The sequence below is a fragment of the Haliotis asinina genome, chromosome 10 (genome assembly GCF_037392515.1).
Source record: "Haliotis asinina isolate JCU_RB_2024 chromosome 10, JCU_Hal_asi_v2, whole genome shotgun sequence".
Lineage (NCBI taxonomy): Eukaryota > Metazoa > Mollusca > Gastropoda > Lepetellida > Haliotidae > Haliotis > Haliotis asinina.
Window position 1 is genome coordinate 6,289,446 of NC_090289.1, and position 23,555 is coordinate 6,313,000.

A 23,555-nucleotide genomic window follows, 5' to 3' on the forward strand; every position below is an offset into this window, starting at 1 on the left:
TCTGAACAGGTTTCTCTTGAAGAAGCTGGTGGACAAATACAGTAAAATGTGTTGAGAATCTAAACTGGAAGATATCATTTACTATTGTTGTCATATTATCTAGAGAAGACATGATTAAAGTTTCAAGACAAAAAACTTGCCGTCCATGTATATCACAGTACTACATTACATATTTAAATGTCATTGTTAGTATCAGTATGAACATTTTGTTGAATGAAATACAGATTTGCATCTGAAAGTTCATTAAACATGAACACAAACTTCACACAGGATACAAATGTGCAAGACATGAGTTGAATTGTTTTCTTAAAAACATCAAGAAGTAAATTAAATAAAACTGGAAAGCACTTGAGGCACATGCTTTTGCTTATTGGGTATCTTGACCAAATGCAAGAGTTTGATGACAGAGTATGACCTGCAGACACATACTTGAGTGGTCCTGCAATAGTTATCTCCCTTGTTACTTTTTGGTGATGTACAAAGCAGAATTGCCCATAACTGAATTCATGTACCAAGCACATAAACTGTATAGTTAGGACCTGTCTACCTTCTGACTGAAAGCATCAGTGACAATCACATGACAGAACCTCATTACTGCAAATAATAGTTTGAAGTCAACATTGTTATTCACACACATTCACACCCTCACTCACTCACACATCCTCCATCACTTACGCATGGGAAGATCAATTCAGCTCATAAAGGAGTCCATAAATGAAAGCCAAGGTGACATGATATGTTGCAAAAAGAAATCAGGGGGTCCACTTTGACCATGAATTATTTTGAATGGAAAGTAACATGTCTTTGGTAATCTTTAGCCAATGTTCAAACAAACAGAAGAAACATCACTACAAAAAGCATGCATTTTACACAAGGGAATCTTGACGCTATGGTTGGTTCATTCATTTGTGTTTAATGTCACACTCAGCAGTATGCCAGCTCTATTGTGGCAGTCTGTCAGTAACCGTGTCTAAGCCAGACAATCCAGTGATGAACAACATGAACATCGATCTACAAAACTGGGATGCCTCAATGCTATGATTTCAGTGATTCATCTATAGTCTGGTTCATAATTATTGAGAATTTTTCTTCTTACTTTGAGCTATCCTAACACCTCAACTGATTCACTGATACTTAAAACTAAGTAATGGTATAAGGGAGGTAACTCATCTTGGCCTACTGAGTATAGTACAATTAGAGTTACCTCCCCTGAATTTGTAGCAGACGTCATTTTCCTCAGCACTGTCAACAATGTCTGCTGAAGATAAAAGAAGGTTGATTTTTGAGTTGTGTAATCAAGGAATTGATGATGTAAATACACTGGCAGAGAGAACAGGAACTCCTCTTTCTACTGTGTATAGGATTAGGAAGAATTTTAAAGAGGGAAAGGATTTTGGGCACCAGAAAGGAGCAGGGAGACCCAGAAAATTGGACTTCTCAGATCGCGTCCGGCTGGGAATTTTAGCGTCTAAAAAGCAAAGGGCAAGCATCTCCAACATCAGGTATGTAATGATAGAAAGGGGATCAACAGTTGTATCAAAATCTACAGTTAGAAGAAATTTGATTGATCTTGGATGGGAGAAAAAGACTGGAATTCCTTCTCCTCTCATGAAACAAGAACATAAAGACAGGCGTGTTGAGTGGTGTTTGGCACATGAAAACTTTGACTGGGAAAATGTGATTTTTACTGATGAAAGCTCAATATGGGTATATCCCAATAATGTGAAAATATTGACAAAGTCTGCGTCAGCACCGTTGTATCGACGACCTAAATACAGCCCAAAGTTTCATGTATGGGGAGGGATATCCTTATTAGGAACGACCCCGCTGTGTGTGTTTGAGGGAAATCTGACAAGTCAACGCTACACTAACATATTAGATAATTTTCTCCTTCCAAGTGCACATGTGTTTTATGGAAATGACTGGATTTTGCAGCAAGATAATGATCCTAAACACACCGCAAAACATGCCAAGCAGTGGTTTCAGGAGAAAAATGTGACTGCATTACCATTTCCTGCATATAGTCCTGACTTAAATCCCATTGAGAACATTTGGGGGATGATGAAGGAATGTGTGAATCAAAAGGGGTTGACAAAAAGTGAAGACATGAAGAGAGAAGTGGTCCGATACTGGGACAGCATAACTCACGAGACACTAACCTCTCTGATAGGAAGTATGCCTACCCGTCTTAGACTGTGCCGTGAAGCTCAAGGAGACTTGATAAAATATTAAATTGTTACCTACACAACATGAAAAGGTCAGTTCACTTTCACAATACATTCAATTTTATCTGATTTGTTCTCGTTTAATAATATGAAATGCTTTATCTATTCTCAATAATTTTGAACCATACTGTATATGAATATAAATAGCTTTACTGGTGTATGTACCTGTATCAATGGATGCATGTTGTAGAAGTAATGAAGGTTTGGTGAAACCTACAAGTATCAGAACAGTGCTGATACTACCAGCCAATCCTGCCATGTTTAAGGTACGTAACTCTGCACAACCCCCTGGCAGCATTGGACCACCACGTCCTCACAAAAAAGCATCAATATGAACTGTCTAAATAATAGCAAGCAACTTTGCTAAAACATACCGAAAGTATTTAACATGGCAAATTATATCTGTTCTCCTACGAGCAATCTGAATGACCACTGAATTACCTCTGCCATTGCAGCATGGGGCATATTATGAAAATAATATTAACTGCAAAACAAAAACTGTACGTTTGTCAGTCCATATAATGAAGGATAAATCAAACAAGAAGACATGGTCAACAACATCCCCACCACAGTGTTCTGTTTCTGTTTGGTTCATGTTTTTTAACTCCACCACAACATTCATGTCCAGAAAACACATACAACATTTGGTTTCCCTATATATAGCGGTGTCTGGAAAAAATCTGTCCCCACTGGAGATACCATGCATTAAGTCCATAAATGTATGGCTGGGTCATAAATCTGCAACAAAATGTAACACTGTTTCTGTATTCAAACTTTCATCAAGGCAGTCATGTCCTGCTAGCACGTACCCAGCTGGGTTCCCCTATCTACAACAGATTTTGAGAAGATCTGATCCTATCCTCATGGATGGACAGATGGATGGGGCTTAAGCCCAAAACTCACACATACTTTGTCGGTGAGGATAATAACATGCAAGACAAACATCAGAACACGCCAGGATTTCTGGAACAAATAAACAACTGAAACAAACTACATCACACACACTTTTATAACAAAAAATGGTTGGTCTAATTCCAGAACAGTACTACTGGTAATTTTGCTTCAGCGAGAAATATTTATAGGTTGGGCGGATAGAAAAGATTAAACCCCTACTGATTCTGTAGGTTTTTGAAATAATAACTGCCTAAAACTACTGTTTTTTCCTTAATTATTGTCCTTGAGAAGACAAAGCTACTATCATACATGGCTATATGTCCACACGAATTCACTCGCACAATTTCAACTGTTAAATATGAATATAACTGTAGTCCATGCATAGAGAAGCCAGATACATGTATATATAACACTACTAAAGAAGAGATGTTTCATCTGATTCCAATAAATAACCTTAAAACATAAGTGTGAGCCTCCTCATAAATCACAAAAAGGAAATAACAAAGCTGAAATAAATTTTCATAAATGAAGAAACAGAAGAAAAAACAAAACTGATCTGACCGAACCTTTATTGATATTGCACAGGTGTATATTTACATGGACATATCATAACAAGTCAAACAAATTTAAAAACAACCAAACAAACACACACACAGACTGCTTAAACAACACAAGTACATACTGAGCACTCACAAATACACAGGTTGTTCAACAATGTCATCTCAAAGATAATCTGTTTGATTTAGCAACTCTCAAACAGTGTGTCTGTGTCATTTACTATCTAGAATAATGATTCTCTTACCACTTTTTTATTTAAACAAATCACAACTGAAATTCACAAAGTCTGGAATGTTGGATGTTTGGCAAGTTTTAATGTCAACAAAATCACATGAAAATATGTTTAGTGCCATTAAAATGTCCTTTAGCTATCACATACCATAAAGTTTAAAGAGTGATTGAATAAATTCATTTTAACCATTTTAAGCAGTTTTTCAGCCATATACAAGGTATTCCCACCAATATAAAGATAACATACATCTGCAAGATGGGGTTAACACAGCGTTCAGCTTAGTACCAGTTACACCACAGTGTGTTTGATCACTACTGCAGTAAACCCCTAGTGAACATGATCAAACTCATGAACTACTTGGTAAAATAGAAAATATGAGTGCAGCACTGACCAAAGATTATGATCGGTCGTCTGGGGTTCATATAAATGATCCTAGATTAGGAAAGGGAGATGACTGTCCAAGCAGAAGAGAAGTGTCTTCATACCTTAACTTCTAAAATGTGACCTAGTTCTTCTTTGAGACATCCCCCAAAATAACATCAGAACTGCTGAGGACACATTCATTCACTCATTCTGAATGTCTGTTGAAAAAATGGCTTTGGCTTAACAAGTCACAGTTCTAGAATGATGGTGGACAATCTCTATCTCCACAAGGTGTCCAAGCAGGAACTGAAGCCAGGCCTTCTTTATGCTACCACAGCATGTACAGATTTAAGCCCAAGTATTTCCAAGTCTTACAAATCATTGCTGAATCATATTTCACTAAAATCAAAGCCCTTAGAAACAAGGATGTCTCACATGATAAACAATCTGATGTGGTTTAAACAGTTACAAGAAGTCACCAGCACGTGACCATCATGCATCTTGTAACTGTGGAAGCCCCAATTAGCACCCACACTGTGCAACCCTTCATCATGCATTTGTTCACACACACTGTACAGGTGGCCGGCTAGTATTATTAATGAACTTTAACTCACAATTTAAAGCTTACATGTTTCAGTTCTTTAAGTTCATGGTTTAGAATCAGGCAGAGCTTAATCTTTCTTGGTAGATGATGAGATTGAACACTCAAGCATTGCATCTCTACATCCATCTGGACGCCTTGTTGCAGAGTAAATTGATGAAGCAGGATACCAAATCACTGGTTTATCATATACATACTATCTGTTTCTGTACATTATGCTTTGGTGTTTCCAGTGTACACATGACTAAAGCAGTATCTCTACTTCTTGCCCAGTTCATTCCTCATGGCTCGAATGGACTCTGCCAACTGTTTGTCCATAAGGCTGACTCGAGACAACACAGTGTTCAGCTCGTCCTCATTGCGGTTCTCAAATGCTGCTTCAGCTGCTGCCTTCAGGTTCCTGGAACAGACAAAAGATGATGATGATGATGATGATGATGATGATGATGACACTTTTCAGGACACTCCAAATAACATCAACAGTTGGTACAAAACAGGGATGGAATTTTTCAGCTTACCACTAACCTCTATTGATTTGGCTACCTGTAAGACAACAAGTCATATGATGGAGAGATGTTATGTGCAAATCAAATCCCCAACCTTACTCCAAATTAAATAAGAAAATCATACAGGTGTCATGTTCATTTTAAAGACATATTGAAAAGCCTTCTGTCAAGGCATATACTCACGTATTGGCATGTACATAGTAATACCTCAGGTATGAATCACCCTCGAGCCATAATACTGAATACTGAAATAAAGTAATTGATACTTTCTATATTGCATGAGTACTAACCCAAGTTTGAGGAGACATTTGACCTTCTTGTCTGGAGCAACCCGGTTCATATATCTCTGGGCTTCTTGCTTGTTGTGTAGTTTAACACATGCTTCGACAAATACCTGAAATGCATAAAGTACAGTCCGAGAGAGGAATATACCATCTACTATACAGTAACCTGTAAATAAGTCCAGATGAGACAATTAAGTTATGCAATAACGGAGTAAAGTAGTGAGTGTGTCTTGAGCCATGTTTATGGAGTATAGTGAGAATAACCATGTGGAGGAGTCTGACAACCTGTGTGGCCATTTATGACAACACATATCTATGGTGACAAATTCCAGAATCTTCCATGGGTTCCTGATTTAGGTAAAAAGCTGGACACTGGGAACAAATCCTACCCTTGAATACGACATCCACACCAATGACAAACTGATTACAGAACAGAACCCTGAGCAAACTTTTCCTGAACAACACCTGTGTGGGTTCAGATGAGCAAATCTCATGTCAGCATTTGTATCTATTTACATACTTCCTTTGTTTGTCTGATAAAGCTAGTCGGGCAGAGAGGTAGCCTAGTGGTTAACTCATTAAGGCCGAGAGCCGCATATATGCGGCAAATGAATTAGCTTCTCACAGCGAGAGCCGCGTATTGGGGGTAATAAAAAGCACCTCTCATTCAGCGTGAGCTGCGTATTGGGGGTTTTACATTTTAAATTCGTAAAATCAAAGATTAGCCTTTCTTATGAGAGAGGTTACTTTCTGTGTTAATCAGAAGAACTATTAATGTGTTTTGATAACAATTGCTTGCAATGTCGGGGGCTTATACAGGCAAATGAACACATGTCTGCGACAAAAGGGATTATGAGATGTTGTTACAGGAGGTACGTGTTTGTTACTCGTCACTGGGAGTGAATACTAAGATACTATATTTGCACATTCGTTGAATTAACGGTGACAAGGTTACAAAACCTTCTTCTAAATTAAATCATTCATTCATTCGTTGTAATAGTTCATATAATGAATTGTAGACATAAATAGCAATCTACTCATCTACTCATAATATACATATATAGTACACATAAACCATACAAAATTAACTGGGGTATTTTGTTCAAGATGTTTCATGCTTATTTGAAACGTGATTTTTCAATGCAATTTACATAAACATTGTGTAAGAAACGTTTGTATTTGATCTCTGTAATTATCTTATCCAGTGTAATGATCACATGTATCAGATCCATCGTCAAAGGAGGATAATATATCAGTTACGGAATTGATGCGTATAATCATTCAATCAGACAACACTAAATGAAATATGTGAACACCTCTTTCAACTTCAAAATAACAGCCTCTGGCTGAATGCATGTACAGGTAAACTTTTGTCACGTGACAAGTGTAAAACAAACTAATGCGCTGTTACATCATTGGACAACCTGTTTTGTGGAGTCACGCCCATTGTCAATCTTCTGAACTCGTTTGCTTTCAAAACAAATATAAGTATGCCCATCTTCATAAATATTTGGGGAGATTCAACTTCAAGTGTATACATCACAATAAATCAGTATCGTGTTACTTTTTTTAATTCCATAATACATGTACTTGAATTATGATATTTATTCGTAACAATGTGCCGATTATATTGAAATGTTCAGCAAGCCATTATGTTTGATGTACAAGTAGTGTGCGCAAAAACTATATGCATATAAATACTATCTCTACTCATTGGTTGGATTGGGTTATCCGGGGTAAAAATAATTGGATTGTAGAGCTTTGAGCGCTTCAAAGAAGAATAAACTCGTCAAATTGCTTGTTAGTTCTACATGTACATTTCAGGCATCCTTACGATTATGTATGTTCACGATACACAAACTTTTCATGATAGCTAGAGTTGATAAAACCGAAATCTAGCATATCGATTGGTCAACGATCTAACCAATAGTCAATCTGTATCCAAGCTGTCTTGTGACCGAACGTACTCTTCAGAAATTTAGCCCACGCCCAATCACCTATTTCCAATGTGACAGGTATCTCATAATACGATTGGTCATAGATAACAAATCAGGGAGTATATTGAACAGATAAGATACAAAACGACCTATTTGGGAACTTTGATGACGCCCATCCCATGACCCTTTGTCTTGTGCAAGGAATAACAGTATACAATATGTATGCATGTATGTTCGTGTGATAATGTATATTTTCTGCGTTAAATCTAGATTAACCAAAGCGACAGACTGTGAATCTGTTATATGTAAGACTAGCTTATTAGTACTTTCCTTAAAATATTCAATATACACTAGCAATGTATCAGCGAAAACGCTTCTGTCATAGATTATTAGGCATGTGCATAAATTCGTCTTTCCTGCCATTGACATAGATGTTTTGAACAATTTAATCTCACACAATGATATGAGAGGGACATCATTTGGTTTAAGTATGTCTTACATACAAAGAACCCAAAAATGTGTGAAGAAAGACACACTTACATAATCCCTTACTTTATGTGCTATTGAATGTTTCTTGACACCTCTCTGTAATTATCACGTGTAGCAACTAATTCCGTTGATCCATCATCAGTAAAAGCAGGATAGCATATTAGTCATGGTATTGCGTATCATCATTCAGACTAGAGTAATAAGATTATTTAGCGCTACTTTTGGTCTTGAAACAACAGTCTCCGGTAGAATTTATACGTAGCCACGCCCCTACTCCCTTATTGAACGGACTGTCCCTGGACAAACGTAAAATAAACATGTGTTGTTATTTTGTCGGACAACCCATTTGATGGTGCTACGTACGCTTCATTCTCTGTACTGTATATGCACAAATGGGTGCAATCTGGTGAACCTTGATAGCGATACGATATCAGACAATACACAAGTTGTTACATGATAGTACTAAAACACAACATATCCACTGGTCAACAATACAATAAAAAATCAATGTATCCAACCTGGGTGACCAAACGTGCCCTTCAGAAATTTAGGCCACGCCCCGTCACCTTGCCCTTCCTTTTTGACAGGTTCTCATGATACGATTGGTCAAAGTATCAGCCAATATAATGAGTAACTGCGATATAATGCGTTACATTTGGGATATTTTATCCCATCACATGACGGGAAGCTTTGTTTAGCATCGAGTAATGATAAATGTATCATGCAGTATGTTTGTGTATGAATGGTGATGTATGTTTGCAGCGTTGAGTTAAGATGAACAAAGTGACAAACTATAAATCTCTCTATGCTCCATGTTACTTACACACCTATTGATACTTTCCATGAAATAGTCAGTAAGCACAAGCAATGTATTGGCAAAAAATGTAGACGATTATAATGCAAGTCCTCCCCCCCCTCCTGCCCTCTATTATAACTCTATTATAAATAATATATTATAATTCAGTCAATACGATGAGAGAGACGTACGTACAAAGACCGCATAGGTGTTGATAAAAATACAGCACACACTGGCAAAGGGGTATAAGAGATACATGTAATAAATTACATGAAATGCTGTAATATATATATTCACATCGGCCTCTTTTCCATTTACATCTTTACGACACAATTAAATAATCAGTACTTGTTTGTGAGACTAGACAGTTTCCTGTCATATCCGAGACCTGCCAGGGAAATCAGGCATGATTAGCACTAATTAGCCTCGTTGCAGCAATCAGGCAGTCAGCGAGGGGTCCCAGGTGTTGGGCAGTGGAGCGGCTCCAGGGCTTAATGAGTTAAAGTGTTCGCTCATCACACCAAAGGCCTGGGCTTCTATGCCCACATGGGTACAATGTGTGAAGCCCATTTCTGGTGTCATCTACTGTGAGTTTGCTAGAATATTGCTAAAAGCAATGTAAAACCAAACTCACTCATACAGTTAAGTCCTGGATCTGGTTCCAACTCACTAGTGTCAAGCTGGGTCCTCCCCAATGGGATATGCTGAGATGAGCATAATCATTTGGGACGTGATATGTTACAAAGCCTGTCACTTACCTCCATACCAACAGGTGGTTTCTTTGTCCGTGAGAACTTCTCCAGCTCGCCCCAGTCTCCTGCCTCTGCCAGGGCATTGATACGCAGTAGCCAGTACCTGTATGGTGGATAAATACAAGTGTCGGTCATAAATGTACTGTCATATACATTGCTCAGTGATGGAATAACCTTTGGAAAGCCAAAAGGGATGAAGATGCGAAAGTGAAATCTCAGAAGCATGTGGAAAGCACTGACAAACCTAGAATTAAAATCAGAGCATGTTTGGCATTCTAATCAAGCATGGAAAAAATAATCTATAAATGTATCATGATACTGATTAAACACTGAAAGAGTTGTCAATCCATCAATGATGTCGATGTTGTGATTCACAAACAAGGACTAAGCAAACTGGGTTGTACTTTCCTGTATCTACATCGTACTAAACCAATGCTCAAGTCAATCATTGACATCAATGACAAAAGCTGATACTGTCAGTGTCACAAACCACACGCATCTATATCACACGCTAGAACCATCCATGCCACACACCACAACCATCTATATCACAAGCTAGAACCATCCATGTCACAAACCACAACCATTCCTGTCACAAAATAGAACCAACCATGTCACAAACCACAGCCATTCCTGTGACAAGCTACACAACCATTGCTGTCATAAGCTACAACCATTACTGTACAAGATGCTGACCGTTTCTCTGGAACCTTGAACTCCTTGCGTAGCTGCTCTGCAGGTTTGTTGATCTGCTCCACTGTCAACTTGTAGATGGTCTGGTGGAGGGACAAGTCTACATATGGCTTGTTGTATTCCTCCTCCAGACGCCGCTGGAACTTGAGTAGCTTGATCTGGTCCTCCGTTTGCTGGGGATAGAAAGTATAACATAAAAAGTAACAATAATTGGGGGTTGTGCTAGTCTTGTGGTTAAGGCATTTGCTTGCCACGCCAAAGACCTGACTTAGATTTCCCACATGGGCACAATGTGAGAAGCCCATCTGTTGAGTCCCCAGCCAGCCAGGAATATTGCTAAAAGTGGCCTAAAACTTAGTTACTCTGCTGAGGGTGTAAGCAGCTACCGGCTGGTTGACAGTTTGACACATTGATTTATAACTACTCTTCTAGAAATACACACCTTTGCAGCAAAGTCATTCTTGGCCCTGCTGTAGCAGTTCTGGGCATCCTCCAGTCGCTTCAGCCTGTCCTCCAGCATCTGAGGACACACAGGTGAACATACTACTTAGGTAGAAATAGAACTCAACAGATACACATGAACTTACATCACAGATGGATTAAGAAGTCAACAGATACACATGAACTTACATCACAGATGGATTAAGAAGTCAACAGACACAGATGAACTTACATCACAGATGGATTAAGAAGTCAACAGACACAGATGAACTTGCATCACAGATGGATTAAGAAGTCAACAGACACAGATGAACTTACATCACAGATGGATTAAGAAGTCAACAGACACAGATGAACTTACATCACAGATGGAAATACAACTTGACAGACACAGATGAACTTACATCACAGATGGAAATAGAACTCAACAGACACAGATGAACCATTACAGATGGAAACAAGAACCTTACAGTGTCCACAACAAACTACTAATCTATACTCAGCCACAGGTGAACCTACAACAAAGTACTCAATACAGTTCATACTGGTTCACTTGAAATCCTGGCACCGGTTAACCTATCCATGTTTCTAAAGTTATTGTTGTAAGGCTTGCATAGTCCATAAAGACTCTCTGAAGACCACAAAGTACCAAGTAACATTACGTTGAATTAATGCAGCTTGACCATAAGATTTTCTAAGCAGATTTTTCCTAAACATCTCACACACATTTCTTTTGCTGTTTTGTTTGTTTGGGGTTGAATGGTGCATGGCAGCCTGTTTACAATTCAAGCACAGGACAAGATCAGACAAACCAGTTACTGATAAGATTAACACACCACTGTGTCATGTCACATTGTGTCCATTTGTTTAATGTTGTTGTTTACAACTTCTGTAAGTAATATTCCACCTCTGTACCGGCAGCTGTGGCAGACTAGACAGGTCCCGACATACAACAAGTCCTGTGTACAAGAAGTACATACAATGTACAACATTTAATGTATAATGAGTTGACCGTACCTCCTCCTGGAAGCTCCTGACGACCTTGCAGTTACCATTGTCCAGGAAGTTGTCCTCCTGGTAGTACAGGTCCTCCACCAGCTTTGGGTTCTGCTGCTTGCAGAACTGTGGAGGAGAGGAGGTATGTGAGCTAGGTTAGTTTAGCTGATGCCTTGTTGCAACAGGAGAGTGGGGAAATAAACATGGCTGATATATTCTTAACAGAACAACAAAGGAGAGAGGTTAACATGGCAACAATAGTGTTTGGAACAGAACAGAGGGAGGAGAAGGAGTTAACATTGCAACTATATTGCTAAGAGTACAACAGGGAGATGGGGTTAACTACACGTATATTGCTTACAGTACAACAGCGGAGAGGGACTAACATGCCTGCTACACTGTTAACAGTACAACTGAGGAAAGCAGTTAACCATATAGAGGGGTATAGACTGCTATAGTGCTTACAGTACAAGAGGGGGAGGGGTTAACATAACTTCTATATTATTAACAGTACAACAGAAGAGAAGCATTAACATGGCAACTATACTATTTCAGTGTAACAGTTGCTATGTTAAAGGGAATACGCAGTATGTACCTACCTGTATATAGAGGGAGTAGGCAATAGGCATGGTTCGTATTGTCATGAGGAAGTCTCCACTGCTCTGAAGCTTCTCCTTCAGTCGTAACAGCACAGTATATACTGAAACACAATCGATGGTTCTTACAACTATTAGTTCATAAAATAATAAACAGCCAAAAGTAACACATGGGTTGATCAAATGTTCCACTTCAGTTACATTGTATAATATGTTGTGATCTATTATATATTAGAGAATTACTGAAGACTGAAAGACTACTGCACAAACACAATAATGAAAACAACTGAAAACAAATATGTACCATGACTTAATTTATAATTGTCAGATACCACCAGGGATCAAAACAAAAGGCACTCTATCCTCTCAAACAAGTGATTGAACACACATAAGTGAGTGAGCATTACTGTATGCTTCCTTTAGTAATTCTCCAGCACTGATGAGTGATGAGTGGATGCTTTCACATACTAGGCTCCACCACTACCATCCTCACTCCTCAAAGCCCCCCTACATCCCTACTGAAACAGCCTAAGATGACATGAGGTTCACAGTGTAAGTGTACCTAAATCACTATCTCCACTGTCAATGGCCTTAGCAAGGGCTGTATGATCCTGGTCCATCTTGAGCAACAGAGGAACCTGCTCAGATGCTTTAGGCTCATACTCCAGCAGCTGAAACAGTCAAGGGGAGGCAACTGCATTTTATCCTTAACTCCTCATCCTACCTGAAAATGTCATGTTGACACCTGTCACAATGATCTATGATAAAATGGGGAGGGGACTATAATTCAATGGTTTGGTTGTCTTTCCAAGCATATGTAGGGGAGGCAACTCACTTATCTTTACCATTATTTGTATTTGGCATTGTACAACAAAGTAACCTTGATGGCAAGCTGTTTCCTGCCCTGGTCCAGAGCCTGGCTGGCAATCTCTGAGAAGGACACCCCTGGTACATCCAGCAGCTTCTGGGAAATGGCTTTAGCCAGAGTGTCCTCCTCCTCATGCTTCTGTTGCACCTGTACACAACAGTGAAGGATGTGTTACCTGCAGGAAACTCACAGATGGGATTTTAAATAAAACCATATAGAAAAGAACTTCTAAGTGATCTTGCGTGTTTCTTTCTTTATCCTACACACAAACATATGATAGCAACATAACACTGGTATGCATTTATTCAATTCTGGTCCAAATCAGAGATTGACATAATGAGCAATGTCCAACATCTTTAGGACTGTATACCGACAACAGACTAGGACCAGTCACATTAATATGTATAAAATGCAGTTACAACTGCTAAAGTAATCCCTATTTTTAACCACAGACAGCAACATGTCAGCAGTCAGACAGATTCCTGTAAAAGCAGACCTGACAAACCAGTGATTTATCTATTTACCTTCCAATTACTGGCCAAGCATACATAATTACTACTCCATACCACCGTCACCGTTATTAATGTATGAGATCCCAGCATTCTGCATCATGAAATCAGCAGGAACTTGTACAGTGTTCCTTGGTCAGTGTTAACGGTGTGAGTCCAGAAGCGTGGCCCTACCTTGTAGCAAGCCCAGTGTGCCAGTATTCTGCTGGTGCCCTCTGCATCTGGAATCTTCAGATACTGACAGATCTTGATAGCCAGACAGAAGAACTTCCGCAGAACTAGTCGATCTATGAGCACCGGCATAGACAGGTGCTCCAGTCTTACAGGTATTAAGGTAAATGAAGAACACAAGACAATGCCAAAATATTTGTTTGTTGTTTTAGGCTTTGATTAGCATTGGACCAGTAAATCCAGTGACACCATGACATACACTCAAACCACTATGTTGTCAAGAGGGGTTTGAAGGAAAGATGCAGTCAGCAGATATATCTGGGGAAAATATAATATTAATACAAACAAGACTATAGTCTCTTGCTGGGGTTAAAAACAATTATCCTGCAGGTCACTCAACAGAAACTGTCACAAGCTCTGCCAAAAGGATACTGTAAGTATGTAAGTGGAATACCAACAGAATGATGTCTGACTTGGTTCAAGACTCTCAGCATCTGACACATGTTCACAAACGCCTCTGGTCGGTAGTCCGTCAAGAAGCATTTACCAAATGAAGCAGCCTGGAACATGGAGATTAAGCGAGTCAGTACAAAGAGAATGATTACAAATTCTAACATAAATCTGAATAGCACATTTGGCAAAACTATCAAATTACACCATGAGAGATCACCATTATTACAGTGGTCCTGGATCAGTGAGTGCTCACTTTTCATTCTAAGCTCCATGGGGAGTATACAAAATATTGAAGAGTGAGTGAGTGAGTATAGTTTAAAGCAATACTGCAGTAATATCATGGCAGGGGGCACCAGAAAAGGCCTTCACACATTGTGCCCAAGCAGGGAAATGAACCCAGGTCTTTGGCATGGAAAGCAAATGCTTTAAACACTAGGCGACCCCATCGCCCCTACGCAGCTCAAGAGATATTAGACGTTAACACTATCATTTTAACTAACTTACTGCTGGGTGAACAAGGCATGTTTCGAACAGAGTCATTTGCATAGACTAAGGGAAGTGCAGATGCCCTAGAAACACTAAGGCAACTACTCTGCGACAACGCTGCTGAACTACTTTTGATTTGTGACATGTGGGTTGTATGTAGAATCACACAACACTAGGTCAGTACCACCAGTTAAGATAATAACACCGGTCTGTACTCAGAGGGCAACAACAAATGTTGAAATATTTTCTCCTACATTATTTTTGTCAACGATGGTAAGTCAATACAAACATCAAATACTATTTCTCCAACATCTACAGGCTCTCTCTATACAAACAGGTTACAAAAGTCCTTCTGTGAATATTCCTCTCACTTACCCTAAGTAGTAATTTCTGTTTATTTGGTTCAATCTCATTCCCAGCTGCTTCTATACACTGGTCCACTGCAATATCCAGTTTGTCCTTGATCATCCTCACATACTCATCAGCTTTCTGGCTGCGTTTCTGAAAAACATCAAATATGTCTAAAGCTGTCTAAACTGGCACTCATCGGGACTAAAGAAATAATCCAGTTTACACAGTATGCCGGATTGTAGAACTGACATGGTTACCTCTGACTAGAAGTGAACTACTTTTGTCATTCTCACACGTATTGTTGTATCACAAGGTTGGACAGCTGCTGGTTTTGACAGTTTCCACTGTGTACAATGATTCTGTTTATGCTGATATGGTTATGTTGAACATAAGTTATGAGTGTCATAGGACTTTTATCAAGTTTTAACACAAATAATCCCATCAAAACAAGAGTGTTATGAAACTGGCCAACATCAGTTAAACATGAAACAGTTTGGGATAACAAAAAATGTTACAGACCAAAAAAAATCCACACATTTTCTCCTTCTTAGATCACTATCATTATCTTTTGTAATTTCTCTAATAACCTGTTACATCCTGTCTTCAAACTATAATATACTTTTCTTCAGATATATAAACATGGCCACTACACAACACATGCCTTGTAGTGTTGTAAGGTGTGGTGGCTAAATGCATGCTACACACCTGGAACTCCCTTGATGCTTCAAACAACATGGCTCCAGGCTCCATGGATCCAATCTTGAAGATCTGCTCAGTCACAGCTGGAGCAAAGAAACCAACATAGGACATACATACAACATGTCTTCAGAGTTTCATAGAACAAACTGAGTTTAATTGGAAACACAGTCTGACTTACTGTATAATGTCTACATATCAAGACAAAACATGTTGAACAATGCTTTTCATCCGAAGAAATAACAGAATGTTCATGTAATTGTCAAGGGAACAGGGAATGTTTAGCCATGTTGGAATCACACTGTGCTGTTGACCACAGCCCTGATGAAATGGTCATGTGGCTTCACTCCATGCCCTCCTTCCAAAGGTCCAATGACAATCTGTACCTACCTGGTACTTTCTGGAGAAATTCATGAACATCATCCCCAAATATCCTCAGTCCATCTTCCTCCTGTACTAGAGAGACTGGGCTGTCAAAGTTGTATCTGAACTGGGTGAAGGAGAAACATCCTATGAACAGCAAAACTGAAATCCTTCAATAGTGAAGAATTTACCCTAAACTTTGAACATGTAAAATAGGATGACGATTGAGATTAGACTGATGAATTCATCAATTTCACATCAGACACAGAGTGAGTGAGTGAGTGAGTGAGTGAGTGAGTGAATGAGTAAGTGAGTGAGCGAGCAAGCGAGCAAACGTCAATTATCCACTTTTAGATCTGGCTGATGGTGACTACCCTGCTGACACAGATTCCCTACAAGGGAACACACAAAGGATACTTGATCCAGTCTTTGTCTGGACCGACCACAACCATCAGCTTGTCCCACATCGCCACTACAGCACCATTGCCACACCTGTACATAGACAATGCAATAAAACAATACAGGGCACATTCTGGAGAATGCTTCTTTTAAACATCACCACTTAGATAATGTAATTTTCTGAATAAAATTGATATTTCATATTTATTCTGTCTCATGCTTATTATGTTTATCTCCTCCCTCTATGCAAAGATCGCGGAGCGCATGAAATCCCCTTCTATTTGAAGCAGATGCACAATACACTCACCCCTTTGCAGCTTCCCTTTCCTGTCATTACAGTCACATGACCAGGCATGTTTGTCACTTTCTCCAAAACCTCATGAGTCTGACATGAGAATTACTTTGAATTCAGCATGCCTGAGAAAGGTGGTTGGGAGGGCTTGATGCTATGAGTCAGGATAAACGTTATTTTCTGAATAAAATTGATATTTTATACTTATCCTGACTCATGCTCATTGCTTATCTCCTCTTCCCTGGCGAAGGTAGTGGAACACCTGAAATCCCTTGAAGTTCCCTTCTTAAAGAAGTGGACGTAAAATACACTCACCCTTGTATAGCTTCCCCTTTCCAACGCAAACAGTCATGTGACCTGCCATGCTCTTTACTCTCTCCTTGTACATCACCCGACACGTGAATTAAGTAATTCAGCATGCCATTATAGTTGATAGTGAGCAGTTCCCATGTAGCGCTAGTGTAGAGGCCAAGGCTCTGACTTCGTGTGGGTTGGAGGCTCACGGAGGATCCAATCCTGCTGTGGTTTAGGCACCCAATATAACAGCTCTGATCTACACTGAGATATGTCGTAAGTGACATAAATATTCTGCTATCTGCAGATATGTTGCCTTCAGCTGTCTCAGTAGTCATGAGGTCCAAGTCCAACACAAGGCCGGTATTAGGAACTGTCTGTCTGGTTGACCCGGCAGCTGTCTGATTTTCTCAATGAGTCTTGGTAGCAACACTGGTGGAGGAAACGTGAATGCACTTAGTCCTTCCCACGAGATGCCAAGAGCATCTGATGCCCAAGTTAACGGATCTGGTACCGGTGAAACAAAGGTTGTTGTCTGTTAGTTGAACCTTGTTGCAAATAAGTCTGTTTGCAGTGATTTGAACCTAGAGCTGATTAGTTGAAATGTGTCTCTATGCAGCATATACTCTGTTGGTGACAGACGAAGAGGGCAAGATAAGGCGTCTGCCATATGCAAGATGTTGCGGGCTCCTAGTATGTGAGATACTTTTATTTGGAGATTCAGACTGTCGACCATGTCGAAGAGTAGAAAGGTGTAATAGAGATGGAAGTCTCGTTGACCCTTGTTTATGTAGAAGGCTACTGTTGAGTTGTCCGTCTGGATCATCAGTAGCTTGTCTCTAGGTGTTGAGAATTCCCCGCTTCTTCCAGTCGAGTTGAAGACATTCATCCATTGGAGACGGTTGTATGGGAACAGCTGAGTGTGGAAAACTCCAGCCGTTCCAACCTTGATCTTCAATGTTACCTATTAAACTTCTTATCTCTCGTTCTCTGGACTCTGGTGTTGATGGACTTGATCATCATGACTTCTCTAAAGTCTTGGGCAATCATCCTTGTTACCTCTTCAATCTTGTCAAGGGAGTAGATTCAGTCCCGCAGTAGTTGAGACGAGGTGTTTGGATGTAACTGCTGATCTATCTTCTGAGTGACGAAAGCTGACAGGAACATTTACTCTTCCTTGTTCGCAGGATTGCTGAACTTGAGATGAGAGTCTAAATCAAGCCTGTCTGAATGTTGTCTATCTTGTAAGATCGTTGTGGGGACTGCTGATGATCTTGTATGCCTCTTCTACATCTGGTGCTCTGATGGAGGGCTCCACGTTCATGATCCACGATGTGACTTCCAAGTGCGAAAAGAGGGCTTCAGTAGTATCAGTAATCAGTAGTATCTGTCTTCATCCTTCCATGAGTGCGACACTTTCGATGGATGCCGATGATCCTTCTTATGAGAGTCCAAGTCTGAAGGGGACGAGTGCTGATGGTGCCCTTGATGAGCTGGGACTGATGAAGATCTTCTTCACTGACGTGTAGACCTGTGAGTGCCAAGTGAGTGCACTCGTACCATGCTGGCTCACTCACTCATCCATGCAGGTGCACTCACGCGAGCACACTTGCCCGTGTGGCTGCACTCACTCGATGTAGGTGGATCTGTCTCCGGACAGCAACAGGACGAAGTCTATGTTGTCTTACGATCCAGAGCGGTGACGATGTAGTCGTGGTTGATCTGGGAGCAGCTGTCCACCTTCCAAGCTCATGTTGCATCAACGGTGGCTCATAGTAGATATGTCGTTCCTGTAGAGTGACGAGCTCATCACCCCAGGACTTCTTCGACAAAATGTTGACCCTTGACGACTTCGGTGCAGGCGACTTTGTCTTTGATGACAATTGTGATCTGGACTTCTTTGGCTGCTACGATGAAGTACTCTTCTGTGGTCTAGGGGACAAATCGCTGGACCCAAGGTATAACCCCGGGAACACACCTGACTGATAACTGGAATGAAATTCTCCACTTAATGGAGAAAAAAAATGTTACCCGAAGCTAAATCACCTGATTAGATAAGAATAATGAAAGTTGACGTTGCCTGTCCCTTGCAAGCCTGTGAAAAGAACGAATTTATACAATAAATTCTGAAACAGACACATTTCTGTAAAATTCAAGGCAAATAGTGGAAGAACATAAAGGTTTACATGCCGGAGAAACTAAAAGTGGGTTAACTGCTGACAGCTGTAATTTACACTGTAAAAACGATTTCATCAACGGAGACTAAGTCTCAGTTGACGAAACACGTGCTATATCAACACACAATAATCACGAATAAACAAATTTTGATACATATACGTAAACCAAATACCGTATAACATAAATATAATCAAAGGACCGAAATAACTGAAAAACTTCAACACCAGCCACCCTTGTCAGGCGATAAGGAGAGAGTGAGGAGTATGGCAGGTCACATGACCTGTTGCGAGGGAAGGGGGAGGCTACACGTAGATGAGTGCATTTTACATCTCCTTCTTTTGGAAGGGAACTTCAACTGATTTCAGGTGTTCCACTACCTTCACCAGGGAAGAGGAGATAAGCAATAACCATGAGACAGGATAAGGACAAATATAAATTATCAATTTTATTCAGAAAATTACATGTTTTTGGTTATCCTGACTCATGACTCAGAATCTGGCGACGCTGGTTTCTGTTAACTGCCATTAAGTACGTCCAGTACTCCCCCAAACCCCACCCTTCGGAAACTATAACGGCAGATGGAGGGGATCACATCCAGTTGAACTTGTCATCTCTTGAATCATTCATTTACTGGAATGTGATGAAATATAGATCAGCTAGCATCCTGCTAGTGTCTAATGCAACTGTATGTCAAGATATCTATCAAGACCAGTCGCAACCCTTTTCCATGTACAAGTATATTCATTACAGGGTCATAATCACCAATGCAAGAATGTTCAAGATTATAATTATAATCCGCAGAGCATCATGGTCTCAGGAGGTCACATGATAAAAGGGTGAGTGAAACTCAGCATCTTTGTGGAATCATTCGTTGTTGTGCGACAAGTGGCCCCAATTGGGGAACGCCAGTGATGTTCTCCATGGCGGCATCCTGTAGGTAGTGGTTGGCAAACACCATATTTGGTTTCAAAATGCAGCCCTCCATTATAGTTGTTAGTGAACAGTCTCCAAGTAAAGCAAGACTCGACACCAAGGCTCTCATTTCGTGTGGATTGGAAGCTCACAGAGGTTCAAGTCCTGCTGATTTGTAGGCCCTCAGTATAACGACTCTCATCCATACTGAGATAGTGTTGCGTGATACTTCCGTAGGTGTCTCAGTAAATAATGGGATGAACAGGCGCTTGAAACGTTGTCTCCTTGTTTTAGTTTATTGGAGATATATTTTCAACACTCTGACTGGGCATAATGAGAAATCCTGTGTATCAAGTGGCCCCAGGACTGTAGATAATGCTGGGATGTGGAATAATCTGTCCTGATGTCCAGGCAGTTGATTTTAGGTGATTATATCCCATCTCAGTCCTAGATGTACAATCTCATGATGACATCCATGCCTCTGTTGCTAGGGTGAGTAGAAACAGCATTTTCTGTGTCAATAATTTAAGCGATGTCCAGTCTAGTGGTTCGAAGACATCACTTGTGAGGTGTTGTATACAACATTCAAATCCCTGGCACCATGTTGGTGTCCCAGCTTGAACAAACGTAGTAAGGCAAGCAGCTCCGGTACTTTAGCCAGCTTGATCCCCGTTTTCATGGTAATAACAGAGCTGAGTGCAACCAAACATGTCGAGAAAACAGAAACTTTCAGTCCTCTAGTATGTCAGAGATTACATAAGTAGTCCGCTACTTGAGCATGACTGGCCTTCATTGCAGTGAAGCCTTTCTTCCTGGTGTATCTTTCAAACTGCATCCATTCATCATCATATCAGGTGCAGGTAGATCTACGTTGAGCTGAGGTGACTAACTTCGCCACTCTAGTAGAATATCCTCGATGTTTTAAGCAGGCTTGGACACAATTCAGACGTGAAGTTGGAACAATGTCTGATATTGCCGTGTGCTTATTTGGCATGAGGATGGAAAAGTAGGTTCTTCCACTCTGGCAGTTGCAGTGTTCAGTGTTGGTTGTCCTAGTTCCTTGATGAGCGCGGGGAACCAATCTCTTGCTGGCCAATAAGATGTCACCAAAATCAGTTGTATCAGTGTCTTGTGTCTTATCTTTCCAATGACTTCTAGCTGTAGTACTGAAGTAACGGATCCAGCGAGATATGAATGTTGGTATTTGCTTGATGAACCTTGTGGCAAATAGGTATATTTGCGGAGTTCTGAATGTCTGAATGATGAGTTGAAATGGTGCTCAATGTAACATCTTTTTCGTTGGAGATAGTTGAAGAGAGTGTGACAGCTCATTAGCCATGATGTGTTGCATGCACCTGGGATGTAACATGCTTTATGTCGAAGAGATGAAAGGTCAGCAGTAGCAGTGTGTGAAATTGTGTCAATCCTAGCTTGTTTACGTAGAATGCTACTAAGGAGTTGTCAGTGTGAACCATCAGTAGTTTTTCCTCAATACTGTCAACCAATGACATAATGTGTTGATTACAGCTTTCATCTCCATGTTGAAATGCAGAATGTGTTTGTTGCTCCACTAGATTCCTGCTGCCACCTCGTTGTCCAGGTGAGCATGCCAACCTTGTAACGATGCATTTGGTTGCAGTAGACCAGCTCTAGCAAATAAGTCCCTGCGCAGACATTCGATTGGTGAGTCCTCCATAGTAGATATGGTCTCAAGTTAACCGGCAGAGTTGTCTGATCCATGGTGTTGAGGTGCTGAATCAGGAACTGTTGTAAGGACATAGTTGTAGACATTCTCGTCTGGTCAAATCCTGCACCAAAAGGAACAGGACGAGTAGACACTGCCACAGTTGTTGTGGTAATGAAGAGTGTAGAGGTCATTTCTATTATGGCTTGAATTTTGACCCACCCATCATCTGGGATGACAATGCGGTTCAACGGAGTGAGGAATCGAATGCAAAGGAATTGAATATCTTGCTGTGGCTCTAATTCCGATTTCCATAGATTCACAAGTCATTCATTTTGAGTTAGCAGCCTGATGGTGAAGTCTAACTGTAGTATGAACAGACTGTCTCATGATGTGCTTAAATGTTGTTGTCCAGGTAAAAGGAGCTGTGAAGTCCTCACTGATGTAGGTCGGTGATGATGGGCTTGGTGACATGAGTAAATAGCCATGGGGCCGAAGATATTTCAACTGGTAGAACTGTCCACTGGTAGTGGTGACTGTTCAACAGGAAGTGCAGATATTTCCTGGAGTCTGGAAGTACCAGATAATCCACTGTACGGATGAGAAGCCGCAGCTGTGGTAGATGGATCATTCTGGACTGCTCTGGTTTCAGTAGATAATCCTTTTTGAACTCCTTCATCTTGTAGATAAGTTGGAACTTTTTCTTGGAGTGACGAAAAGAGCTCTTGCCACCACAAGAGTTGTACTTCTTGTCTTTTGCTCTCTGGACGCCAGAAAACTTGTTGGAGTAATGCTGAGATGTCTGCTTGAGGACAGTAGACAAAGTGTCGATCGACTCATCATCATTACTTCCCTGAAGTCCTGGGTGATGGTTTTCACAACATCTTTGATTCTGCTGTCAAATACCATAGATGCTGACCAGGGAGCCTGATACAAGGGCTTAGCAAAGCTGTTGCCCCAAGATGATGCTGATAATAATCCTTGCCAGCATAGCAGATTCAATCCTGCAGTCGCAGAGGCTAGATGTTCCACGATGAACTGTTGATCATTCTTCAGACGAGACGATACAGCCAATGGTAATGATTTCTGTGAACGGGAGCATGTATACGATGCATCCTCTTCATCTGATGGACCCAGAGCAGACAATGAACCATCACGAAGGACGACAGTAGTTAAAGCTGATGACTGACGTTTCCATTCCTCTTCAAAACCATGATCCATCAGATTCATCATGTGAGTGGTGAACTGTTGCATCAAGGGGTCGGTGTCCAGTGACTGCGGTGCATGCAGCAGTTACTGATTCACAGAAGCATCTGACATCTGTTGAGTGTAAACGTTGTGGATGTCGGGAGTGCTGATGATCTGTACTTCAGGAAGTACCACTGGAGGTTCATCATTCTGTGATCTAGATCTTGCTGGTATCTTGATCATGCCCCCAGGGTACATCTGGCTGATCACTAAAATCATGAATGTCAGCTGTAATCAACATATGGTTACTAGACCCAGAATCAACTGATTTATTAGACATGACTTGAG

The 23,555-nt window shown here is 40.4% G+C and overlaps 1 protein-coding gene across 1 annotated transcript in view; it reads right to left on the reverse strand.

The window, feature by feature from the left end:
- Positions 1-3,671: 3,671 nt before the first annotated feature.
- The window catches only part of LOC137297624 (vacuolar protein sorting-associated protein 16 homolog), a 31,284-nt gene continuing 11,400 nt past the window's right edge, over positions 3,672-23,555 (reverse strand). The window contains exons 9-23 of the mRNA XM_067829499.1: positions 16,678-16,752; positions 16,288-16,382; positions 15,907-15,983; positions 15,226-15,351; positions 14,344-14,471; positions 13,915-14,059; positions 13,244-13,378; positions 12,926-13,034; positions 12,367-12,467; positions 11,789-11,893; positions 10,773-10,850; positions 10,334-10,503; positions 9,644-9,740; positions 5,670-5,773; positions 3,672-5,273 (exon numbers count right to left, since the gene is read on the reverse strand). Of these exons, the coding sequence (XP_067685600.1) occupies positions 5,132-5,273; positions 5,670-5,773; positions 9,644-9,740; positions 10,334-10,503; positions 10,773-10,850; positions 11,789-11,893; positions 12,367-12,467; positions 12,926-13,034; positions 13,244-13,378; positions 13,915-14,059; positions 14,344-14,471; positions 15,226-15,351; positions 15,907-15,983; positions 16,288-16,382; positions 16,678-16,752 (1,687 nt within the window). The 3' untranslated portion in view covers positions 3,672-5,131. The remainder of the gene's footprint in view (positions 5,274-5,669; positions 5,774-9,643; positions 9,741-10,333; positions 10,504-10,772; positions 10,851-11,788; positions 11,894-12,366; positions 12,468-12,925; positions 13,035-13,243; positions 13,379-13,914; positions 14,060-14,343; positions 14,472-15,225; positions 15,352-15,906; positions 15,984-16,287; positions 16,383-16,677; positions 16,753-23,555) is intronic.